Here is a 17,903-nt window from a genome sequence, read left to right on the forward strand (position 1 = left end):
GGAGTTACCAAGCTGGTATTCATCCAGTTGTCGATGGTACGCTGCCTTGAGGGCATTGAAGAAGTCGACGTCAAGAGGTTGGAACCTACCGCTCATCTTCGCAGGAAGAAGGGCCACGACAACGTTCCGAGCCCAACAGGTTTCAAGGAAATCAACTTTGGTATACGATTCGGTACCGTGACGGATGAGTAGACGTCGATCACGACCGCCACTAGCAATATCGCGAGTATAGGGATCGAAGGCGTCTTCAAGTCATTTCAGCATCACATAGCTGTTGATCCAGCCTTGGGTCGGTGTTGATTGACCCCGTCGCCCTCCTCCGGCACCGTAAACCAACTTTCTTGCAGTTGTGCACCTTGACAGATGATGAGTGAGGAACTGGCCCAGAGTCGATGCCGATGCAAGCCACAGATGCGATGTGCTCGTTTGACGATAGTACAGCTTGGTCATTCCTTATATTGGTACGAGGCGCAACTCCTCGCATTCTTCGAGAGCTTGAGAGCTCGAAAGCAGCTTTGTCCATGCTGAAGATAAGGTGGGGGGCCTACAGACCAGTATCGTACACATTTTTAATCTACAAAAAGCATTTAATTAGTCTCGAGAAACACTGAAAGTCATGCACAAGGTAGCAAAAAGCTCTGCGTATCTCTGGAATGCCTGATTGTAGTCGTCCGAGCTCTTTGTACGAGAAAAAACGTGAATGTATGGTATTGCAGGGTCGCTGGATGAACTGCGAGCCCGATTTGACGCCCATTTCTCCACCATAGACAGCTTTTGCAAATTCGACGGCATGTCTCGGCATCAAGAGGGTGCTTCGCTCAGCATATCTGTTGATCTTTTTGACCAATTCCCCTTCTTGTACGATAGAGAGGTGCCGAGGCGCCGAGATCGTATGGGATGAGTGTACGCCTGTGTGACGGTCGTAAAGGGATGACTTTGAGACCTCGTATAAAACCGCGACTTTCTGATAGCTTTCACGGGGATTGTTTATCTTGTACTCAAGTGCTAGGGCCATAGAATCGGCCATTGTGGAGATATAGATGTAAATACATGATGATATACTGTAGTGTGATATGTCCGAGATTGCCGTGTGTCCGAGAATCACGTGAGTACGAGTACCGGACCTTTGCTCAACCTGCAGTCCCGGTTATTAGTATCTTTCGTAATGGAAATACCACCTCATTAGTCTCCGCGTCAGCCCACGCATCAAATGTCATTACAGTAACATCATCCATGATACTTTCTCACAATACTAGAACAACATTGCTCATATCTACCGTTCAACTTTTTCCGACTGCCACCATCTTGCACAATGCCAGCTACCAGACGCACAAAGCGGCTTGACTCATTCCAACCTGCCAACACTGTCTCGGGCCTCGCACGGCTCACACGATGAAATATTGCTGCTCTCCGCAAAAGCAATTTAACACTGAAAACAGCACGACAGTATCCAACCAAAAACAATTAAGCAATGGTATGGCGTACTGTACCCCCATGAATTTTCTAACAAAGTGAGCCGCCGTCTCCCAAAGATGTATGTGTACTAGCTGTTGGCTGAAGTGTTGCTCTTCAACTTGAAGAGACACTATGACACCGGCAAACGCAGCTTCGTACCTGTACAATTGGGTACTTAAACTTTCTCCTGACCATCACAGGTAAATGATTTCGCCACAGGCTTTGTAGAGCATACGTTGATACACTTCGCAGGTAAGAAGCAGGCGTACGTTCGTGTGAGAGAAGCCCAAGTAGGCAAGTGCCACAAGCTATGCCGGGTCAGGGGCAGGGTCAAACTGCGCCGTTTGTTGAGGGAAACGAGGGAGACGAGGAATTCGATGATTCAATGCTTGACAGTATTGATCCAGCCTGCGGACCCAGACACCGTTCAGGATGAGCATCAGATGCTTCTGGATCGTGTCACTGACTTGCCGGATTTAAAGGAATTGCGCGAGAGTCTTGGATATCATGGTGCAGGTGAGTTGTCTCAGCCTCAGAACATGGCGGCTGGTAACGAGGCTACAGAAGCGAGCTTTGAGCATCTACTGCAGTGCAAACAATCCCTTGCGTCTGTCAGGCTCGATTTGGCTGCTCTCGTCGACCTTTGGGGGACCCAATGACAAGCGGGAATGAACGCCTTTTCCTCCCCGCACGCGAAAGCAACCACTCTATTCTCAACGCTCTACGTCGTGTACGCAACAAGCTGAATATCCTTCGTTGTGATGATAAAGATGACGGTGAGCTCTATCCTGCCTTCCCATGTAATAAGAATATAAGCTGAACCCGCCCTCCAGACCTGTTCTACGATGGGATAGCGACGATCGAGAACATGAAAAAGTTGTTTCTCCACTACCTGCACCGGGATAGTGGCGAAGGTCTGCGCGATCTCGCTGCGCAAGCCGTCGGAATCCATGGACTTTTACGTGCGGATGATCAGCTAAGGATTACCCTATCGTCCATGTCCCTCAGACCCTTCGAGAATAAGGGACCCACCCTTGTCGTGGTGTCGTTTTCGCCATAAGAGAGGGAAAGACGACATGATGGTCAGATCCAGTACTCAACTCTGTTAAGGAACAAGGATGTGACCCGGTGCCCCGTCTCTTTCCTTATTTCGTATCTGTTCGCAAGGTGAGCGGTTCTATTTCTGCCGTCCTATGAAATTGCTGATCAAATGATCTGATTTGGTCTACTCAGCTTCCATTTCAGCGAAGAGACATTTACTAACTCAGATGTGTCCTTTCCCTCTTTGAAAAATCGCCAGGACTGGTATCACATCCCACTTTTTGTGTCTCGCCAGTCCGACACGATTACGCGTCTGAAATATGACGCTCTGAACAAGAGTGTGCGCAAAGCTCTTCGAAGCTGCAGCATCCATTGCAGGGCGTCTACTCACACGTCCCGCAAATGGGGAGCCCAGCTTGCCGAATATGGCGGCGCGCCGGAAGAAGACATCATGAGGCAAGGGAGATGGTGCACCAAGTATGGAGACGGTGTATCTCAGTAAATTCCCTCATTGTAGCGATATCACTGTCCTCGGAGAGGCCAGAAAACACTTGATGCAACTACGTTTGTTTAACCATGGTTTAGTCCAGTCGGGGAACTTAGAGGTTCGGAAGCTAGCGAAGTTTGTAGTGGTTTCGAGTGTGATCTTCTTGGAAAGATAGTCAGAGAAGTGTGAAGGATATTAAGATTGTCTTTCATTTCGTCTACACGAAGAGCTCTTTATATATCTTTTCCTAAATGTACAGCTGCCCAATCTTTATCCTCCTTGAGCATCACTTTTCCTCTTTCTCTCTCCGACTCTGATCTCCCGAGGGTATCTTCTGATCCGGTTTCTTTTCCCCTCCTCTCTTCCTCTCTTCATTCTCGTCTCCTCGGCTAATCTTTATCGGCCCAATTATCCCGTCTTCTCCGCCTCACGTCTTCTTCTTCCGTTCTGCTATATACACCCCCGCTTTCCTTGCCTTTGAAGCGAAGGTGCTTGCAGAAGCGCAAAGCGCGTAAGCAAGCATGAGCGAGGATGCAAGGCAACTTATCTCTGAACTTTCCGATTATCTCTCTACCAACTTCACTGCCTTGTTTAAGGCCACATATAACATCAACACCACATTACAAGGACTAACTGCATCCTTTGCCAACAATTCTCAACTCATACAGGAAGAGCGGCGTGCTGCGAAATATGATGCGCTGCCGAATGGCTTGGAGAGGCATTCCATGCAATGGCTCGCCGTCACAACAGTGACAGCATTTTATCTCGATCTAATGTCGAGCATGGTTTCACAGATGGTCATAGATGGGGTGAATGTTGATTGATGATATGTCAGTCAACACCCAAGAGAGCCAAGGTCTAACGTATCCTCCTCTTCCCACTCCGTCGCTTCGGCTCAATTTCGACAACAGCGCCCTTAACCTGGTTGAGATGTTGATGTATGGTTCGGTTGATGGCGTCATGGCGTCGTTGAGTCCATGGGTTGCGAGAGCAGCATGGATCGTCATGCCCAAACGAAGCGATAGCCCGCAGAAGCTACAAGTGGGGATGGAGGATCCGGCCAGACTGCGATCATGGAGGGCTGAAGCCACGTCGGTATTGGAAAGTCGTAGTGGTTGGTTGAAGGGGATAGTGGACAGACAGCTGCGGCCGAGCTTGGAGGAATTCTCGGTCAGTCTCTTGCGTTGAATGTCGTTGAGATTTTGGGGCATTGTTTCACGTTGGGTATCCCAGAGCTCGGCGCAACAGTGCGTTGAGTGATAGCAGGGGAGGGCTCTTCTGCAGTCGGGATTAGGCCGAGATTGCTCAGGAGGAGATCAAAAGACTCGCAAGCCGATCAGTAAGCAAGAGGAGCGATGTATTTGAAGGAAAGCAAACCTAGCCCGCCCATTCTGGCCGGCAATTTTGAGAGCAGCCTCGCCAGAACCTCTTCTTCCCACCGAGTCCTCTCTCTGACGCATCCGCATTCTTATTACTTCCTCCCACAAGATAGTGTCGAGCTTAGCCCATAGGTCCTCCAAGTCTTCAGAGCTCAAACTCCTCTGCAGGTGCCGTGAGTTCAGCTGGATGCAGAACCTTGGAAGGAGTAACGCGTGTTGGTGGGGAATACGTAGGGTCTTAAACGGTTTGTTCGTTGTTCGTTCCGTTCGCTCTGAATCGATACTTCTCGGGCACTGGCCCTCAGTTTTCTAATAGTTACGTAACACAAAATTGTCCGTCGGAACATCTCCCTCCACTTTGACCACAACATCCCGTCTGATCCGCGTAGGACTTCCGCCCAATTCCTCTGCGTTGATTTGTCGCTCAGTAAGGAAATATCATCTTACCTTAGAATGTCTCGGTCACTCGCCCGCCTCTTCCCCAATGGAGTCAGAAATTTGTCTCTGGGACCAGTTTCATGCTCAACGGCGTCGTCATCAGTTTCAGCTTCTTCATCTCTTCCACCTTTGCGATATCATGTCTTCAAGGAACCTCTGCCGTATCCGGTCGGGCTGAAATTGCAAAATGACATAATCGATCGAAGGCTGATGGCAAAGAGCAAGGATCCTATAGGCAGTAAGGGTCTTGGCGACGTTGTCCTTCTCTTAGGTACATTCAAAGTTTTGCCAGGAAAATGTAAGCTGATGAAAGTGTCGTAGAACATACGCCAACATACACTACTGGCAGACGAGACAACACACCTAATCCCAATGAACTTCATCCGGAAGAAAAAAAGGTTCAAAATGTTGGAGCTAGCTTTTTCATTACAAAAAGAGGGGGACAAGTGACCTACCACGGCCCTGGGCAACTAGTTGGGTACCCTATACTGGATTTGAATGTCATGGAAGTGAGTGCAGCCTGATGATGATAAGCGATCTCCTGTTAACGAACAATTACAGACTCCTACCCGATGTTATGTCGAGTTTTTGCAAGCTATGCTTGGTAATTATATCCGAGATACCTCGGCTCTTGACAACGTCCTCGCACCTCACCCCGACGGACATGTTGGAGTCTTCTCTTCTCCCACCGAAAAGGTAATTTAATTAACACCCGATAGCATGCATGCTGGCTAATCTTGTTTTTCAGGTTGCCTCCATAGGTATCCATCTTCGCCATCGCATAACTTCCCACGGTTTCGCCATGAACGTTACACCCGAACCTATTGCCTGGTTCGACCTCGTCATGGCTTGTGGCCTCGCAGACGTTCGCGCGGTGTCATTACACAACCTGATTACTCGAGGTGCAATGCGGGATGGGATAATACCGTCAAGGTTGCCGAGTGTGCAGGACGTGGCCAAGTCTATCATGCCTAGGTTTGGGGAAATATTTGGGAGGGAAATCAAAGCGCTTGATGCCCGAGATTCTGGCGAGGCTGGGGAGGTTTGGGGACTTGTTCAGAAGGCTGAGCAGGATGCTAGGAAGGAGAATGCCAAACATGGAGGATGGTCTTCTGAGCCTGATTTGAGCCAAAGAGCTTAGACAGTATAATTATACATGCTTACGACTACATCTTTCAGGATATGCTTATACCAATAAGTATCAATAATTAGAACTTGCTTTAATGACCAACCACGATTCTCTCTGTGTCCCCGGACATCTCTGTATTCTTGGATGGTCTATAAAACACCAAGAAGCCAATCAACCACAACGCAACGAATCCCAACTCAAAGTAGAATGAAGCTCTGAGATTGTCGAAATTGGATATCCCGCCTTCATTGACGGTAAACAGTCCAGCTTGCACCGCAAAGGATACAGCAGCTCCTACTTGATACGCCACTTGTAAAGTAGCGCCCGCTACGCCTCCAATGTTTGCAGGGACAGCGCACATCGCACCAACGCTTGGTTTGGATTGGATCAGTTCTTGTACAATCACTTTACGAAGGGTCGAGATCTTTGGGAGAAAACTCACCTTGTAGCTGTAAAGACAATGTGCATCCCCATTGTCCCAAAAAGCATGGCTGGAAATACGTAGCGCCAGTAATCCCTCCCAGTATGCGTGCCGGAAAATATGAACATGATATAGGCCGCTATACCCAGCAGAGCGCCACATGTGATCGAGATCCTAGGCCATTCCATCAATCGCCCCCATTTAGTAAGGATGATGGCGACCACCATTGGAGGTATACCTTCCGTCAAGACCCGCAACGAAACGATGATCGCTTTTTCACCCATATAATCCATCCAATACTCAATAAACGCGAAAAAATTAACCGACCACCAGGTATAGCCAAGGAGAGCAAAGACGATCCAAAGGGTAAAATTATGATATCGCCATATTGAAGGTGGAAGAAGTGCATGGCTGGGCTTGATTCTTGATTCCCAGATGAAGAAACCTGGGAAAAGAATGGCGGAGATGATGAGAGGGGTGATGAAACCGGGCGTCGACCAGCCATTTGAGGCGCCGAGAGTTAAAGCGAGGATCAGGAGAACGATGGCGACTAACATCCTGGACATATCTTACCGTAAGTTTTCATTCAGCAAATTGTTCGTCGAACATTGACTCACATGAAACATCCTGGAAGATCCATCCTTGCCAGTTTATCGCTTGCATCGGCATTCTCACCCTCGCTTCTTGGAATCCAAAATACTGACCACACCCCCACAGGCAATAAAATGACCGACAGGATCCTAAAGAACCACCTCCATGCTTCATCTTGTCCGCCAGAAGGGATCAACATAATAGTCCCAGCAATAATATTTCCTGTAGAATTTGCAAGAGCGCCGCTCATGCCGTAGATAGTAAAAGCTTTGTTCAGCTCATGGGGCTCAAATACGGTGACGATAAGCCTATAAGCAGAAGGCACAGAAGAACTACCCGCTATGCCAGACGGTGCCCGAAGAATGAAGAAAGAATATCTCTCTGGTAGGAAGGAGATGATCAAATTCAATACCCCAAGAGTGACAATACCGTAAGAGAAGACAGGTGCAGCAGAATAGAGGTCGGAGACTCGGCCCCAGAAGAGGAGGGTAGCGGCGAAGGTGACTGTGTAGGAGGTGATGACCCATGATTGCTGGGGGAACGGAACTTGCATAGAGTCGATGATAGGGGAAGTGAGGATATAGAAAGCAGCCAGACACCATTCTACAATGGAAGCCATCAGTTGGAGAGCTGCCGGGAATAGTCTCTGTGATTTGACTCACGATCGATGACAAGAGACAGGCTGAAAAGAGCTAAAAGACCCCATTTCTTCCTTTGAGAGACTCTAATTTCTAATCCACCATGATGAGATGGTATTTGATCTTCTTTCTCATCTGTAACTCCGACCTGACCTTGTCCTCTTGTCATGAATGAGTCATTTTCTCCGTCAGTGTCTTCCCCATATCCCTCAATTTTGGCGTCGTTTAAAAAATTATCGACCTTTAAAAGAAGGCGTCTTCGAAGTGGACAAGGTCTTTGCCTCAACGCCTGGAAGTAAAGTAGAGGTAGTTGACGGTTGATAATATGCTTGGGAGTCTCCGTGCTGTGGTTGGTTGGACGACCGGTTTACTGAGAAGAAAAGGGCGGTCTGAGCGTCTTTCGACATATTGGTCGTTGCGGGTCTCTGCCACCAACGAAATACGCCTCACTAGGAGAAAATAGTAGTTGGTCAAAGGGAAGACTCCCCTCTTGACACCCCGACCGCTACTTTATATGCAATCCATGGTGGCTAGTTTGCTATATCATTATCTCTTCTCATCATGTTCATCTTCAATCATACAAAATTCGAAAAAAATTGGGCAGCCCCCGCCTCCACCTCCACCTCCACCTCCACCTCCATCTCCTTTCCTGCACAAGAAGCGCCACATGTGGTTACTTACGTATACGTGTCGGGAATCGCTGTTTCACAAGAAGGTGGAGGTCTTCCAAAGTGGAGGCAAAGTGAAAGGTGGAGGAGGTGGAGGTAGTGAACAGAGAGGGTTCTTGTTCCTGAAAAGTTCCAGTCTGGCCGAGAGTGCTGAGAAACGTCGGTTATTTTACAAGGAGGGATTCAACGCGTAATCCTACCGGGGCCAAGGAAGAAAATCGAATCCGGAGTTCGACTTACCCATCAGCGTTGCCGAAACTATTGCTGATCATGGCTGAAGGGTGCAGTATACGTAATCATTGGAGGGTGAAGCAACAACTAATAACGAACGGTGGGCACGTAGTCAGGTATTTACAGATGTACTGGGTACAGTACAAATGATCACGCCACGACCTGGCGCAGCCACGATTATTATCTGAGCTCGCAGAATGTTGTTAGTTTCCAAACGGTAAACAACGGAAGTTTTAACCATTCTATGGGCTGTAATTGTTACGAGAATCTCAAAAGGGATATGCAACCAAAATTCATGCAAGGCCGTATGGGTATTATGTGATGATACCCACGCAACTGTTGATGTGAGACTTTGAGGTTGGTCGAATAAAAGTTGACATTTGTTGTTGCCTGTCGTTATAAGATTGCGTGCATTCGACGTTGAAAAGATAGAACCAAGGAAAGCTTCAGCTCTAAGGACCGGCCTGAGCGTACCATACATATTTACTGCCTTCGACCCCAAACAAACCTCAAAACTCTCTGCAAAGCTCCGACGAGCTGTGGCTCATCCTCTTCCCTTTCCTCCTCCCAAATTTCTTGCTCGACATCCTCTCCTTCTTCCAAATCAACTGCAACCTCAAATGCTCGCGCAGCATCGACAAGAGGTCTCTCGGGAACAGGAGCAATGATACTGACCTGCTGCGCGGGACTGGGATACGCACCAGCAATTCGGTGAGCAGGTCCCGGACTTGTATCTCGTCCAGCAGAAGAACAACTTCGAACGATACCACCAAAATGGTAGACTTCCTGTTCTCGAGGTGCTTCCTCTTCGGAGACAATCCTTGGTGCAATGATGGTTTGCCTATCGGTCTGCGCATTGTACGGAGGCGGGGGAGGAGGAGATCTCGCCGACCAGCGGTCGAGGGTGTATGTTGGAAGCGACTCGGGTTCGCGAGGGGGTGTACGAGGTCGAGGACGATGGGGAATGTATCGGGTTGAAGGCCCGATCGCCGCAGAAGGTTCGTTCCCGGGTTGAGAAGAAGGCTCGTACGGTGGAGGATCCGAACGGATAGAAGCTTCGGTGATGGCAGGACTTGGCGCTCGACAAGGCTCGTCGAGTTCATCGTCCTCGCTCTCAACTTCAGGGCCGCTATTGATGGCGGCTTCCTCTAACTCTAACTCTCTGGCAATTCTTGCATCCGCCTCCTCCTGAGCCGCTCTGAACTCCGTCGATCTTGCCTCTTCTCGCAATCTCTCTTCTTCCTCTCTTTCATGAGCAATCCTCTCAGCTTCAAGACGAAGCATCTCCAGGAGACTTTGCTGAGCCGCTTCGCGAACTCGACGAGCTGTCTCAAGTGCACGTTGACGACGGAGGCTAGATGCGTTGTATGGCTTGACCACAACGCGTTGACGAACTTGACGGTCTGGAGCAGGCACTTCCGTAGGCATAGAATCAGACGTCGATGTCTCGCTATGTGTGCGCTTGCGAATAGGAGGCTGCGATTCGTATGTATAGTCACCCAAAGAAGACGAAGAGAGCTCAGTAATTTCTTCAGTGGGAAGAAGGTTTTCGACCGCAGCCTCTTCATCTTGAGGAACCGAGTCTTCAAGCCACCACTGTCTTACGGGAGGAATAAACTCTCTCAGAGCATAATTGCCGACCCAGGCGCGCCATGCGCCATCTTTCGTCCTCTCATTGAAAGCTTTAATTGCGTCACGGCGAGCTTTGCGCGCAGCTGCGTTAGCACGAAGAAGAGCGATGAAAAGTTCCCCTGACATGACTGGGGTGAACTCGCACCTTCCAGGAATGCGTCGATCGGCACCAGGCCGAATATTGTCAAGGTAGTCTCTGAAAGAGTTTCGAAGAGGTACGCGAAGGGAGCCACGGCCAGTTATGACATGTCTGGCGGGAAGAAGGGAGGTGGGAGATGCACGACGAAGCTGGGAGGTGCCCTGCTGACCAGCAGCACGGACGGGGAAATTACGGTGACTAGGAAGGCGCTGGATACCTCGACTAGATTTGATGAGCTCACGATCGAGGGATGCGAGCTGCTTGTTGCTGAGAGGCTGCTCTGGCTCGTATCGAACACGAACATCTGGCTTGACGACAGCGCGAGGAACAATGGCATCAATGGTGGACCTTTCAATATCCGAGGCAGACTGCATCGTAGCATCGCTGTCATACCGACCATCCACCTCAGCCTCGCTAACATCCATCTCAGACACCTCAGTGTTGAATCGCTGTAAACCTTTCCAGTTCTGCAAAACAGGAAGAGTGACAAAGGGATCATCACTCGCAGTGAGCTGTTGAAAATGCCGAGTGCCTCGTTTACGCTTCTGTCGCTTGCTAGAACAGTTATGGCGGTTTTTGAGACGCCTAGAAGTGATTCTACAGCCGGCAGCGCGGGAGAGGGCCTCAAATGTATGCGCCGAGCCTTCCGTAGGATTCGCATGTGTGACGTTAACGTTCATAGAAATGATTGTACTAGAGGCACGCTATAGATACAGATTAATTAGGTGTGTTGAATAAAGTTATTATGCACTTGCCAAATCGCTGATGCCTTTGGTAATGCCACCCATGGAAACGACACGTCCCATTTGTGCAGGTGCCGTTCTCTCGTTGCTGGACGTTGAAAGCTATAATTTCAAATGGTCAATCGATGCTCAAAGTTCCTATCAACACGTTCTCGAGAATATATATTCGATTACAGAGGCACAGCGCATAGATGATCAAGCCATTAGGCGGCGCTGTGCAAGAACATGAAATAAACTCACCCTTTTGGCAAACTTGTTAGGTTTCCTGTCCACAGCCTTACTTTTTCCCTTCCTAACAGGCCATCCTAAGACCACCTCTGCCTCTGCTTCATCATCCCCGTCACTCTCTAGGGTTTGCTCCCAGCCCCTGGCTCGTTTCTTCCCAGCAAATACAATCGGCGTTCGAGGTAACGACGCGCTTTCTTGTAAAGCAGTATCAAGGTCCACTTCGTCGTCTTCATCGTCCGCCAATTGGTCGTCAGAACCGGCGTCGACAGCGCTTTCAATGTCACTGCGAGAATCCAAGTCGTCTTCACTCATGCAGCTCCGAGTCTCGATAGCAACATCAGTATCGAATGACAGGGACGCGTCGGTATCTGGATCGCGATATTGTGAGTATGAGGCGGAAGATGGTCGTGTAGAGGGCATCCGGCGAGAGAATGGGTATCCTCGAGTGACAGCACGATGAGGAAGAGAAACGAACCGCCTGGGAGCAGGACTAGGTGTTGGAGGGGTGGTGGGGTCGTACAGAGGCATGACGATAGGGACTGGACTGGCGTTGGGCGCCCAGTCTGTTGTCTACTGTTACGGGGTACTAAGTCGATGGATGGGGAAGGAAGAAAGAAGGAAGGAAGATAGGAATGGGAATTGCTGTGTCGGTTGGGAAGTAGGAAAGTAACTGGACTTAAGACTGGGTGACTGGACGGCGGGAATTGGAAAGTGGCAGTCAAACATATAACAGGAGACAGGGTTTCAAAAGATAGCGCCTTCAGGCACACGCCGTAACTGAAGAATTCCGCTAGCCGGCAACGTCATTACCATGTAAACACCAACAGCAAACAACTAAAAACGCCAACAGTGAATGGAAGAAGTACTGTAAGTATTTATATTTTCGAGTCGCGCAATGGAATAGTGGCCAGAAATGCTGGCTTTATTCAGAGCGTGATTGAGGATTGGCGTAGTAATCAAATTTAAGTGAACATTGACTGGGTTGTGAAAGAGATTGATAATGAATGAAGCGTGCGCGGGATGAAGAGCAATATGGATGAGATGTTGAAGAAGTTGATGACCTATATTATATGATCAAACCTTGAAACGAGAAGAGGAAAAGGATGGACGATCCGTCTGCTTTTAAGAATCTGGAACTGCGCGTGTACCTCTAACACTCAGTGTCAACGCATCGGTAACAAATCAATGACTCATGGTTACGCCCTCGCTTGACTTGAGATCGTACATTTCCTGCAACACGCAGTTTGATACCATGCTAATAGCCAAAGACTTAACGACAATCCAAGACACCATAATCAATCATAATCACCCAATATCATACCTCTATAAACAACTGTTTAAACGAGCTTCTCAACCATGGTGATACCCTCCTCCTTCTCCAGTCGCTCTCGGAATAACTTGCACGTCTCCTCGTCGTAAGGAGCGAAGACACCGGGCTTGTTGAGGACACCCTCAAGGATGAACTGCACAGCCATACCGCAAGGAACCTAACGGAACATCGTTTGGTCAGCATACTGCCGCAAAAACACACACGAAGTAAATCAAGTGACTAGAAAGTGACACGTACACCGACGAGCTTGGCCATGGCAGAGGGCCCACCGTTCCTGTCGCCGTAAGCCTCGAGGGAGGAAGTGATGGTTTGCTAGCATATTTCCATCAGCATTTCTTTCCTTTCACGATCTAATCCGGGGAGAACACACCTCGGAACCGTCGGCGTTGATAATCTCGAATGTGTGTTGCAGCAAGACAAGATCGACCTCACCCTCCTTGAAGGCACACTTCTCCTCGAGAAGAGCGGACAGAGCTCGCATAACGGAACCTCGCTGAGCGACCTGCTCCTCGGAGAAGAGACCGAGGTCTCGGAATTTGGTGATGAGGACCCTCGACTCAGTCTCGAAAGATTTGAGAGTCTTGAGCTTCTCAATGACGGCACTATTTATTGGTCAGCACATACTTCCAGATGTAATACGATAAACTTACGCCTCCTTGGCCTCAACGCCAAGCAACTGAGAGACGACCTTGATCCAAGTGATAGGAGCAGCACCCTGGGCGAGGTAGTCGACTTGAGCGTCGGACATCAAACCAATTTCCTTCCAGGCAGTGATGACTTCGCAGAAGCCAGCATACCTCATAGTACCTCGGCAAAGGTTCTGGACACCTTCCAAACCGTAGAACTCCCTGAAGACAGTGGAGTCTCGGTTGGGGTAGGCGACGAGGTTGTACGCGGGAGTGAAGTAGTAAGGCTTGGCTGTGCTCATGAGGTCTTTGCCGGCAACTTCGACGACCTTTCCGTCCTTGAGGTACTTGCCGTCGTTATTGAGGGCCATGAGGACACCGACAGGGGACCAAGAGAACTTATAACCGAGGGCGTTGTCGGCGGCCTATACCATTGTAAGTGAATGCAATAACCAATGCAAAAAAAAAGATACGTACAGCAGGCTCAACAAGACCACCACAGAAGCTGTAGAAGCTCTTGATCTTACCACCGGCCTTCTTGACTTCGTCAAAGACCTTGATGGCCCACAAGTGGTCAACTCCGGGGTCGACGCCGATCTCGTTGAAACAGATCAAACCAGCATCCTTGAACTTCTGCTCGAGGGCACGCATCTGGGGGTTGACGTAGGAGGTTGTGACAACGTGGACCTTCTCTTCAAGGGCAGCCTCCATGACCTGGGCGTGGTAGGTGTAAGGGATCAAGCTGACAACAACGTCGTGACCCTTGATAGCCTGTCGGAGAGCGTCAGCCGAAGAGACGTCAACAGACATGGGGGTGGCGTTGGGGAGGCCGGAAGCGAGGTCCTGTGCACTAGCAAGTGTTCGGCAAGCGATGGTGAGCTCATGGTTGTGTCGGGCAATGTAATCAGCAGCAGGGCCAGCAACAAGGCCGGAACCAAGGAGGAGCACCTTCTTCTTGGTCGTGGTAGGAGTGGGTCGAGCACCGCTGAACTTGGGCAAGACGTTGACGCCGTCCTCGAGCATGGCACGACCGAACTCGGGGATGGTAAAAGCAGCTCGATGGACCTCAGAGTTGTAGTACCTGGTGTCGGGAACGGCACGGAGGGGAACAGTGAGGTCTCGGGTAGAGTCCTTGCTGCAGACCATGATACCAATCTGACCGGCGGGGTAGGTGGGGATGGTGGTGAAACCGTACTTGACGACGGGGAAGAGCTTGGAGCAAGTTTCCTTGAGGGTCTTGATGAGGGGGAGATGAACCCACAAGCACTCAGCCTGGGTAGAGACAGAACCACCCTCCTTGAGAGCCTCCTTGAGGAGTTGGAAGTAAGGGGGCTGGAAAAGAGCCTCGGCGGGACCGACGGGGTCAGAAGAGTCGGTGATGATAACGTCGTACTCGTTCTTGTGCTCGGGAAGGAACTTAAAACCGTCACCAATGTGAACTTCAACTCGGGAGTCCTTGTAGCAGTCGGACATGAGAGGGAGCCATTGCTTAGAGACTCGGATGACAGCCTGGCGAAACGTGAGTTAGACGACGTGCGACAACGAGTACGAGCGAAACCCACTTCGTCAATGTCGCAGAGAGTGACTTTCTTGACAGACTTGTGCTTGAGAACCTCTCGAATGACACCACCGTCACCACCGCCGATAACAAGGACGTTCTCGGGGTTAGGGTGTGAAGCCATAGGAAGGTGAGTGATCATCTCCTGGTAACTGGTCGATGTCAACATTTCGTATTTCCGCATTAGGGTAGAAACGTCACTTACGAGAATTCATCACGCTCGGTGGCCTGAATGACACCGTCGAGGACGAGAACATTACCGTAGGTCTCGGACTCGAAGACAAGGACATCCTGGCAGACAAACCTCAGCGTTTTCTCCTCACATTACAACATATGACTCACCTGGAAGAGGGACTTCTCCTGGTGCAAGATTTGCTTGACCCTGCAGACGCATTAGTACACTCGCAATTCCCTCCATAGCATCCAAGCTCACTTGAGAGTCATAGCCTGACCTGTTATCGGCTGTCAGTAAGAACTCTTCATGAAAGGACTGACAATCGACTCACCGGGCCATTGGGTGTTGATCTCCCTGAACCAGCCGTCTGCAATATTTCATATTAGTTCCATCTCTTCCAAGGATCTTATGAGAAGCATTTCGCAGAGTGCGTACCGACGATGTTGGGGTGAGATTGAGAGACAGCCATGACGAATATCTTTTGCTTGGGAAAAGAGAAAAAGGTCAAGAAGAGAAACCAACAAGTCAAGTGTTGGTTCGGACCCCTCGACAAAGAAATTCCTCCTTTCTTTTTCTAGAGCGGCTTTCGCCGCTATTACCTACATTCATTATTCGCTTCAAGCACGAGTCACGATCACGAGTACCAGTACTTGCTTGTTAACCGTAGAAATTTCAGTAATTGTTGTACCCTCTCTGCGTAGGTAGAAGCCGGTTTTAACCTATTCCTGAGTTCCATTTTGTAAGTAAAACGAGTGTTTCGGACATGCGCCGAAGTCAAAAAAGACGAGTGATGACCCTTAGTAGTAATGCCTTGCTGATCTCCTACAAGAGTATTTTGACTCAGTTAGGTTGAGCGGAAGCAATTCGAGTCGTGCATTATTACACGGCTGACCGAATCTGACATCAATTTGATGTCAATTGATTCCGACGTCAAACTGATATCAAATAACGACAATTGTTTGAGGTCATTTTGACCAAATACGAATCTGATGTCAATCTGACTCTCACACAAACGTCAGCCATGACTGTTTTCTTGAGGTCAATCTGACTCTTTTCTGAGGTTAATCTGATGCATTCTTGATTCATCAAATATGTACACTGCACGGCAACCTGACCCTTATTTGACGCTAATCTGATGCATTCTTGATTCACTATATATATATATATATATTTATATTATATTTTAATACATGCATGGACCGGTATACCCGGTATACTGCAATGGATAATAATTTGTATATCCATTTAGAGCCTATATACAAAATTCTCTATTTCATTCCCCCAAGCACCAAACAAGCCAGCACCACCCCCTTACTCACCATCCTCCTCATCCTCTTCTCCCGTCCTAGCCGAAGAATCGACATTGCGACCCTGGCCGAACTCCTCCTCATCCTCACTCCCATATCCCCCATTTCCTCCCTCCTTGCCCTTCCTCCACACGGGCACCATCCGACTTCGGTTCATGGCTTGCCACTCCATGAACTCTTTCTGTAGACCCGCAAGGTGGCGTACACTGGTTATCCCAGTGTTGGCAGCCCCGAAGCGAGCCTCGTCTTCTCGAAAGACGAATTCTAACACCTCCCTCCTATATTGTGTAATTGATGTCAGTCGATGTAGGCACTCGCAGTAATCCAACTCACCTCTCCTTTTCTCCGAGTTCCCAAAGCTCGTAGATTTCTTTCGCCGCCACCTTCCAAAAGTTCTCAACCTTTGGGGACAAAGGAGAGCCGACTCGGTAAGTCGAATACCTCTACAAATAAAATACATCAGCTACTGTGATATGTTGCTTAAATGAAAGAAACATGCAAGGAAGGCGAGGCGCTGTAAAAAGGGCATGGTCAAGGGGGACCCCTTGGCCATGCATCGGCCGAGAACGACGAGGTTCCAGCGCTCATCAATGCTTTTGATAAGCTATACAAAGCAATTCGTCAGTAGTCGTAGCATATAAATAAGGTCGCTTACCGCCTGCTTCCTCTCGCTCCTCCAGACCGTCAACTTTCGTGTGACTTCCTTTCGGAAGTCGTGACGGTCAGGGTGCCGAGCATTGGGCACCCCACCCACTTTGCAGGCGACTGCTGCATCCTGAGTAGATGTAGTTAAATATCTGGTACGTCACCAATGGTAAACAAGGTAAACCTACGTGGATTATGGAAGCCAGGTTGCTTCCATAGAAAAGGTCGGAGAAGGGGGTGGTTAAAAATGCATGGACCACCTCGCTGGCTAAGTCGCTGCACTTTTGCTGGTAAATGAACGTCAGATGACTAAAAGGTTATGCTGTGTTTGGTTTGATTAAGTACCGAACTTACAGAGGGGTTCGAGCCCGTTAAAGCAGATGACGACTGGGAGGCGAACAGACCCTTCAGGATCGCCAACTCTTTGAGAATGAGCTCTTGATTACGCTCCAACTGCAGAAACATTGACAGATTGTTCCATCAAGTACAATATCAGTAAGGGTTAATGCATAGGCTGAGCTGCAGACACATACCCTTTCCAGGTGTTCCTGGCTTACGATGACTTGAGAGTCACCTACCCTCTGCCTTTTGGGGGCAGAGAGTACTGCTGATATGGGAGAGCTGTCGAGACTTGAAGCTCTCCTATGGCGGCGGGATGGAGCTGATGGCGTTTGCGAAGGTGCACTGGAGACGCGGTTGCCCGTCTGCGAACTCTCAGAATTGCTTGTGGATTCCGCGAACCCCGAAGTCCTGGATCCCAAACCGGATGCTGTAGTAATTTGGGAACGCTGAGACTCCCTGATCCTTGAGGAGGCGCTCGCCAAGCTCAAAAGAGATGTCAAATTGTTAGAAGGCACTATGATAATATGGAATGAATATATGGGACAATGGGGATCGGTGGACTTGAGATGCTGAAATGAGAAAGGGGCGAATAAATCAAAACAAACCTTTTAAACAGTCTCGAGAATCTGAGAACGCTGTGGAAAGAAGTTTCGGGGACATTCGGAAAAAGTTGTTTGTTGGTTTAAACAAACTCTCGAGA

At 49.1% G+C, this 17,903-nt stretch overlaps 6 protein-coding genes and 2 non-coding genes; 3 read left to right on the forward strand and 5 right to left on the reverse strand.

The window, feature by feature from the left end:
* Nucleotides 1-3,168: 3,168 nt before the first annotated feature.
* On the reverse strand, nucleotides 3,169-4,592 carry CNAG_12780. XR_001046079.1 has 1 exon: nucleotides 3,169-4,592. It is a non-coding gene; the product is annotated as a hypothetical RNA (non-coding RNA).
* CNAG_07738 (hypothetical protein) lies at nucleotides 3,812-4,239 on the forward strand (the record flags this gene model as incomplete). Its single annotated transcript, XM_012195999.1, has 2 exons — nucleotides 3,812-4,024; nucleotides 4,096-4,239. The coding sequence occupies 2 exons, from the start codon at nucleotides 3,812-3,814 to the stop codon at nucleotides 4,237-4,239; spliced, it is 357 nt and encodes a 118-aa protein (XP_012051389.1).
* Nucleotides 4,593-4,751: 159 nt separating the features above from the next.
* Nucleotides 4,752-7,566, forward strand: CNAG_03473 (lipoyl(octanoyl) transferase). XM_012195891.1 has 5 exons: nucleotides 4,752-5,071; nucleotides 5,122-5,309; nucleotides 5,362-5,496; nucleotides 5,549-6,924; nucleotides 6,985-7,566. The coding sequence occupies exons 1-4, from the start codon at nucleotides 4,816-4,818 to the stop codon at nucleotides 5,939-5,941; spliced, it is 972 nt and encodes a 323-aa protein (XP_012051281.1). The 5' UTR covers nucleotides 4,752-4,815; the 3' UTR covers nucleotides 5,942-6,924; nucleotides 6,985-7,566.
* Nucleotides 5,727-8,100, reverse strand: CNAG_03474 (efflux protein EncT). Its single transcript, XM_012195892.1, has 5 exons — nucleotides 7,604-8,100; nucleotides 6,968-7,544; nucleotides 6,372-6,908; nucleotides 5,965-6,300; nucleotides 5,727-5,912 (listed from the first exon to the last, which is right to left on the reverse strand). The coding sequence occupies exons 1-4, from the start codon at nucleotides 7,746-7,748 to the stop codon at nucleotides 6,021-6,023; spliced, it is 1,539 nt and encodes a 512-aa protein (XP_012051282.1). The 5' UTR covers nucleotides 7,749-8,100; the 3' UTR covers nucleotides 5,727-5,912; nucleotides 5,965-6,020.
* A 641-nt stretch (nucleotides 8,101-8,741) lies between these two features.
* On the reverse strand, nucleotides 8,742-11,976 carry CNAG_03475 (hypothetical protein). XM_012195893.1 has 3 exons: nucleotides 11,233-11,976; nucleotides 11,005-11,094; nucleotides 8,742-10,953 (listed from the first exon to the last, which is right to left on the reverse strand). Exons 1-3 carry the CDS (start codon nucleotides 11,746-11,748, stop codon nucleotides 8,962-8,964), a joined length of 2,598 nt encoding a protein of 865 aa, XP_012051283.1. The 5' UTR covers nucleotides 11,749-11,976; the 3' UTR covers nucleotides 8,742-8,961.
* Nucleotides 11,977-12,421: 445 nt separating this feature from the next.
* Nucleotides 12,422-15,771, reverse strand: CNAG_03476 (spermidine synthase). XM_012195894.1 has 11 exons: nucleotides 15,345-15,771; nucleotides 15,241-15,276; nucleotides 15,168-15,186; nucleotides 15,077-15,116; nucleotides 14,940-15,025; nucleotides 14,739-14,886; nucleotides 13,654-14,685; nucleotides 13,201-13,601; nucleotides 12,921-13,152; nucleotides 12,788-12,862; nucleotides 12,422-12,707 (listed from the first exon to the last, which is right to left on the reverse strand). Exons 1-11 carry the CDS (start codon nucleotides 15,376-15,378, stop codon nucleotides 12,558-12,560), a joined length of 2,253 nt encoding a protein of 750 aa, XP_012051284.1. The 5' UTR covers nucleotides 15,379-15,771; the 3' UTR covers nucleotides 12,422-12,557.
* Nucleotides 15,772-16,031: 260 nt separating this feature from the next.
* Nucleotides 16,032-17,891, reverse strand: CNAG_03477 (hypothetical protein). XM_012195895.1 has 7 exons: nucleotides 17,809-17,891; nucleotides 17,395-17,717; nucleotides 17,216-17,314; nucleotides 17,050-17,148; nucleotides 16,872-16,991; nucleotides 16,550-16,659; nucleotides 16,032-16,494 (listed from the first exon to the last, which is right to left on the reverse strand). The coding sequence occupies exons 1-7, from the start codon at nucleotides 17,861-17,863 to the stop codon at nucleotides 16,221-16,223; spliced, it is 1,080 nt and encodes a 359-aa protein (XP_012051285.1). The 5' UTR covers nucleotides 17,864-17,891; the 3' UTR covers nucleotides 16,032-16,220.
* CNAG_12781 lies at nucleotides 16,170-17,336 on the forward strand. The gene has a single exon (XR_001046080.1). It is a non-coding gene; the product is annotated as a hypothetical RNA (non-coding RNA).
* Nucleotides 17,892-17,903: the final 12 nt, after the last annotated feature.

This window comes from Cryptococcus neoformans, chromosome 8, assembly GCF_000149245.1.
Source record: "Cryptococcus neoformans var. grubii H99 chromosome 8, complete sequence".
NCBI lineage: Eukaryota > Fungi > Basidiomycota > Tremellomycetes > Tremellales > Cryptococcaceae > Cryptococcus > Cryptococcus neoformans.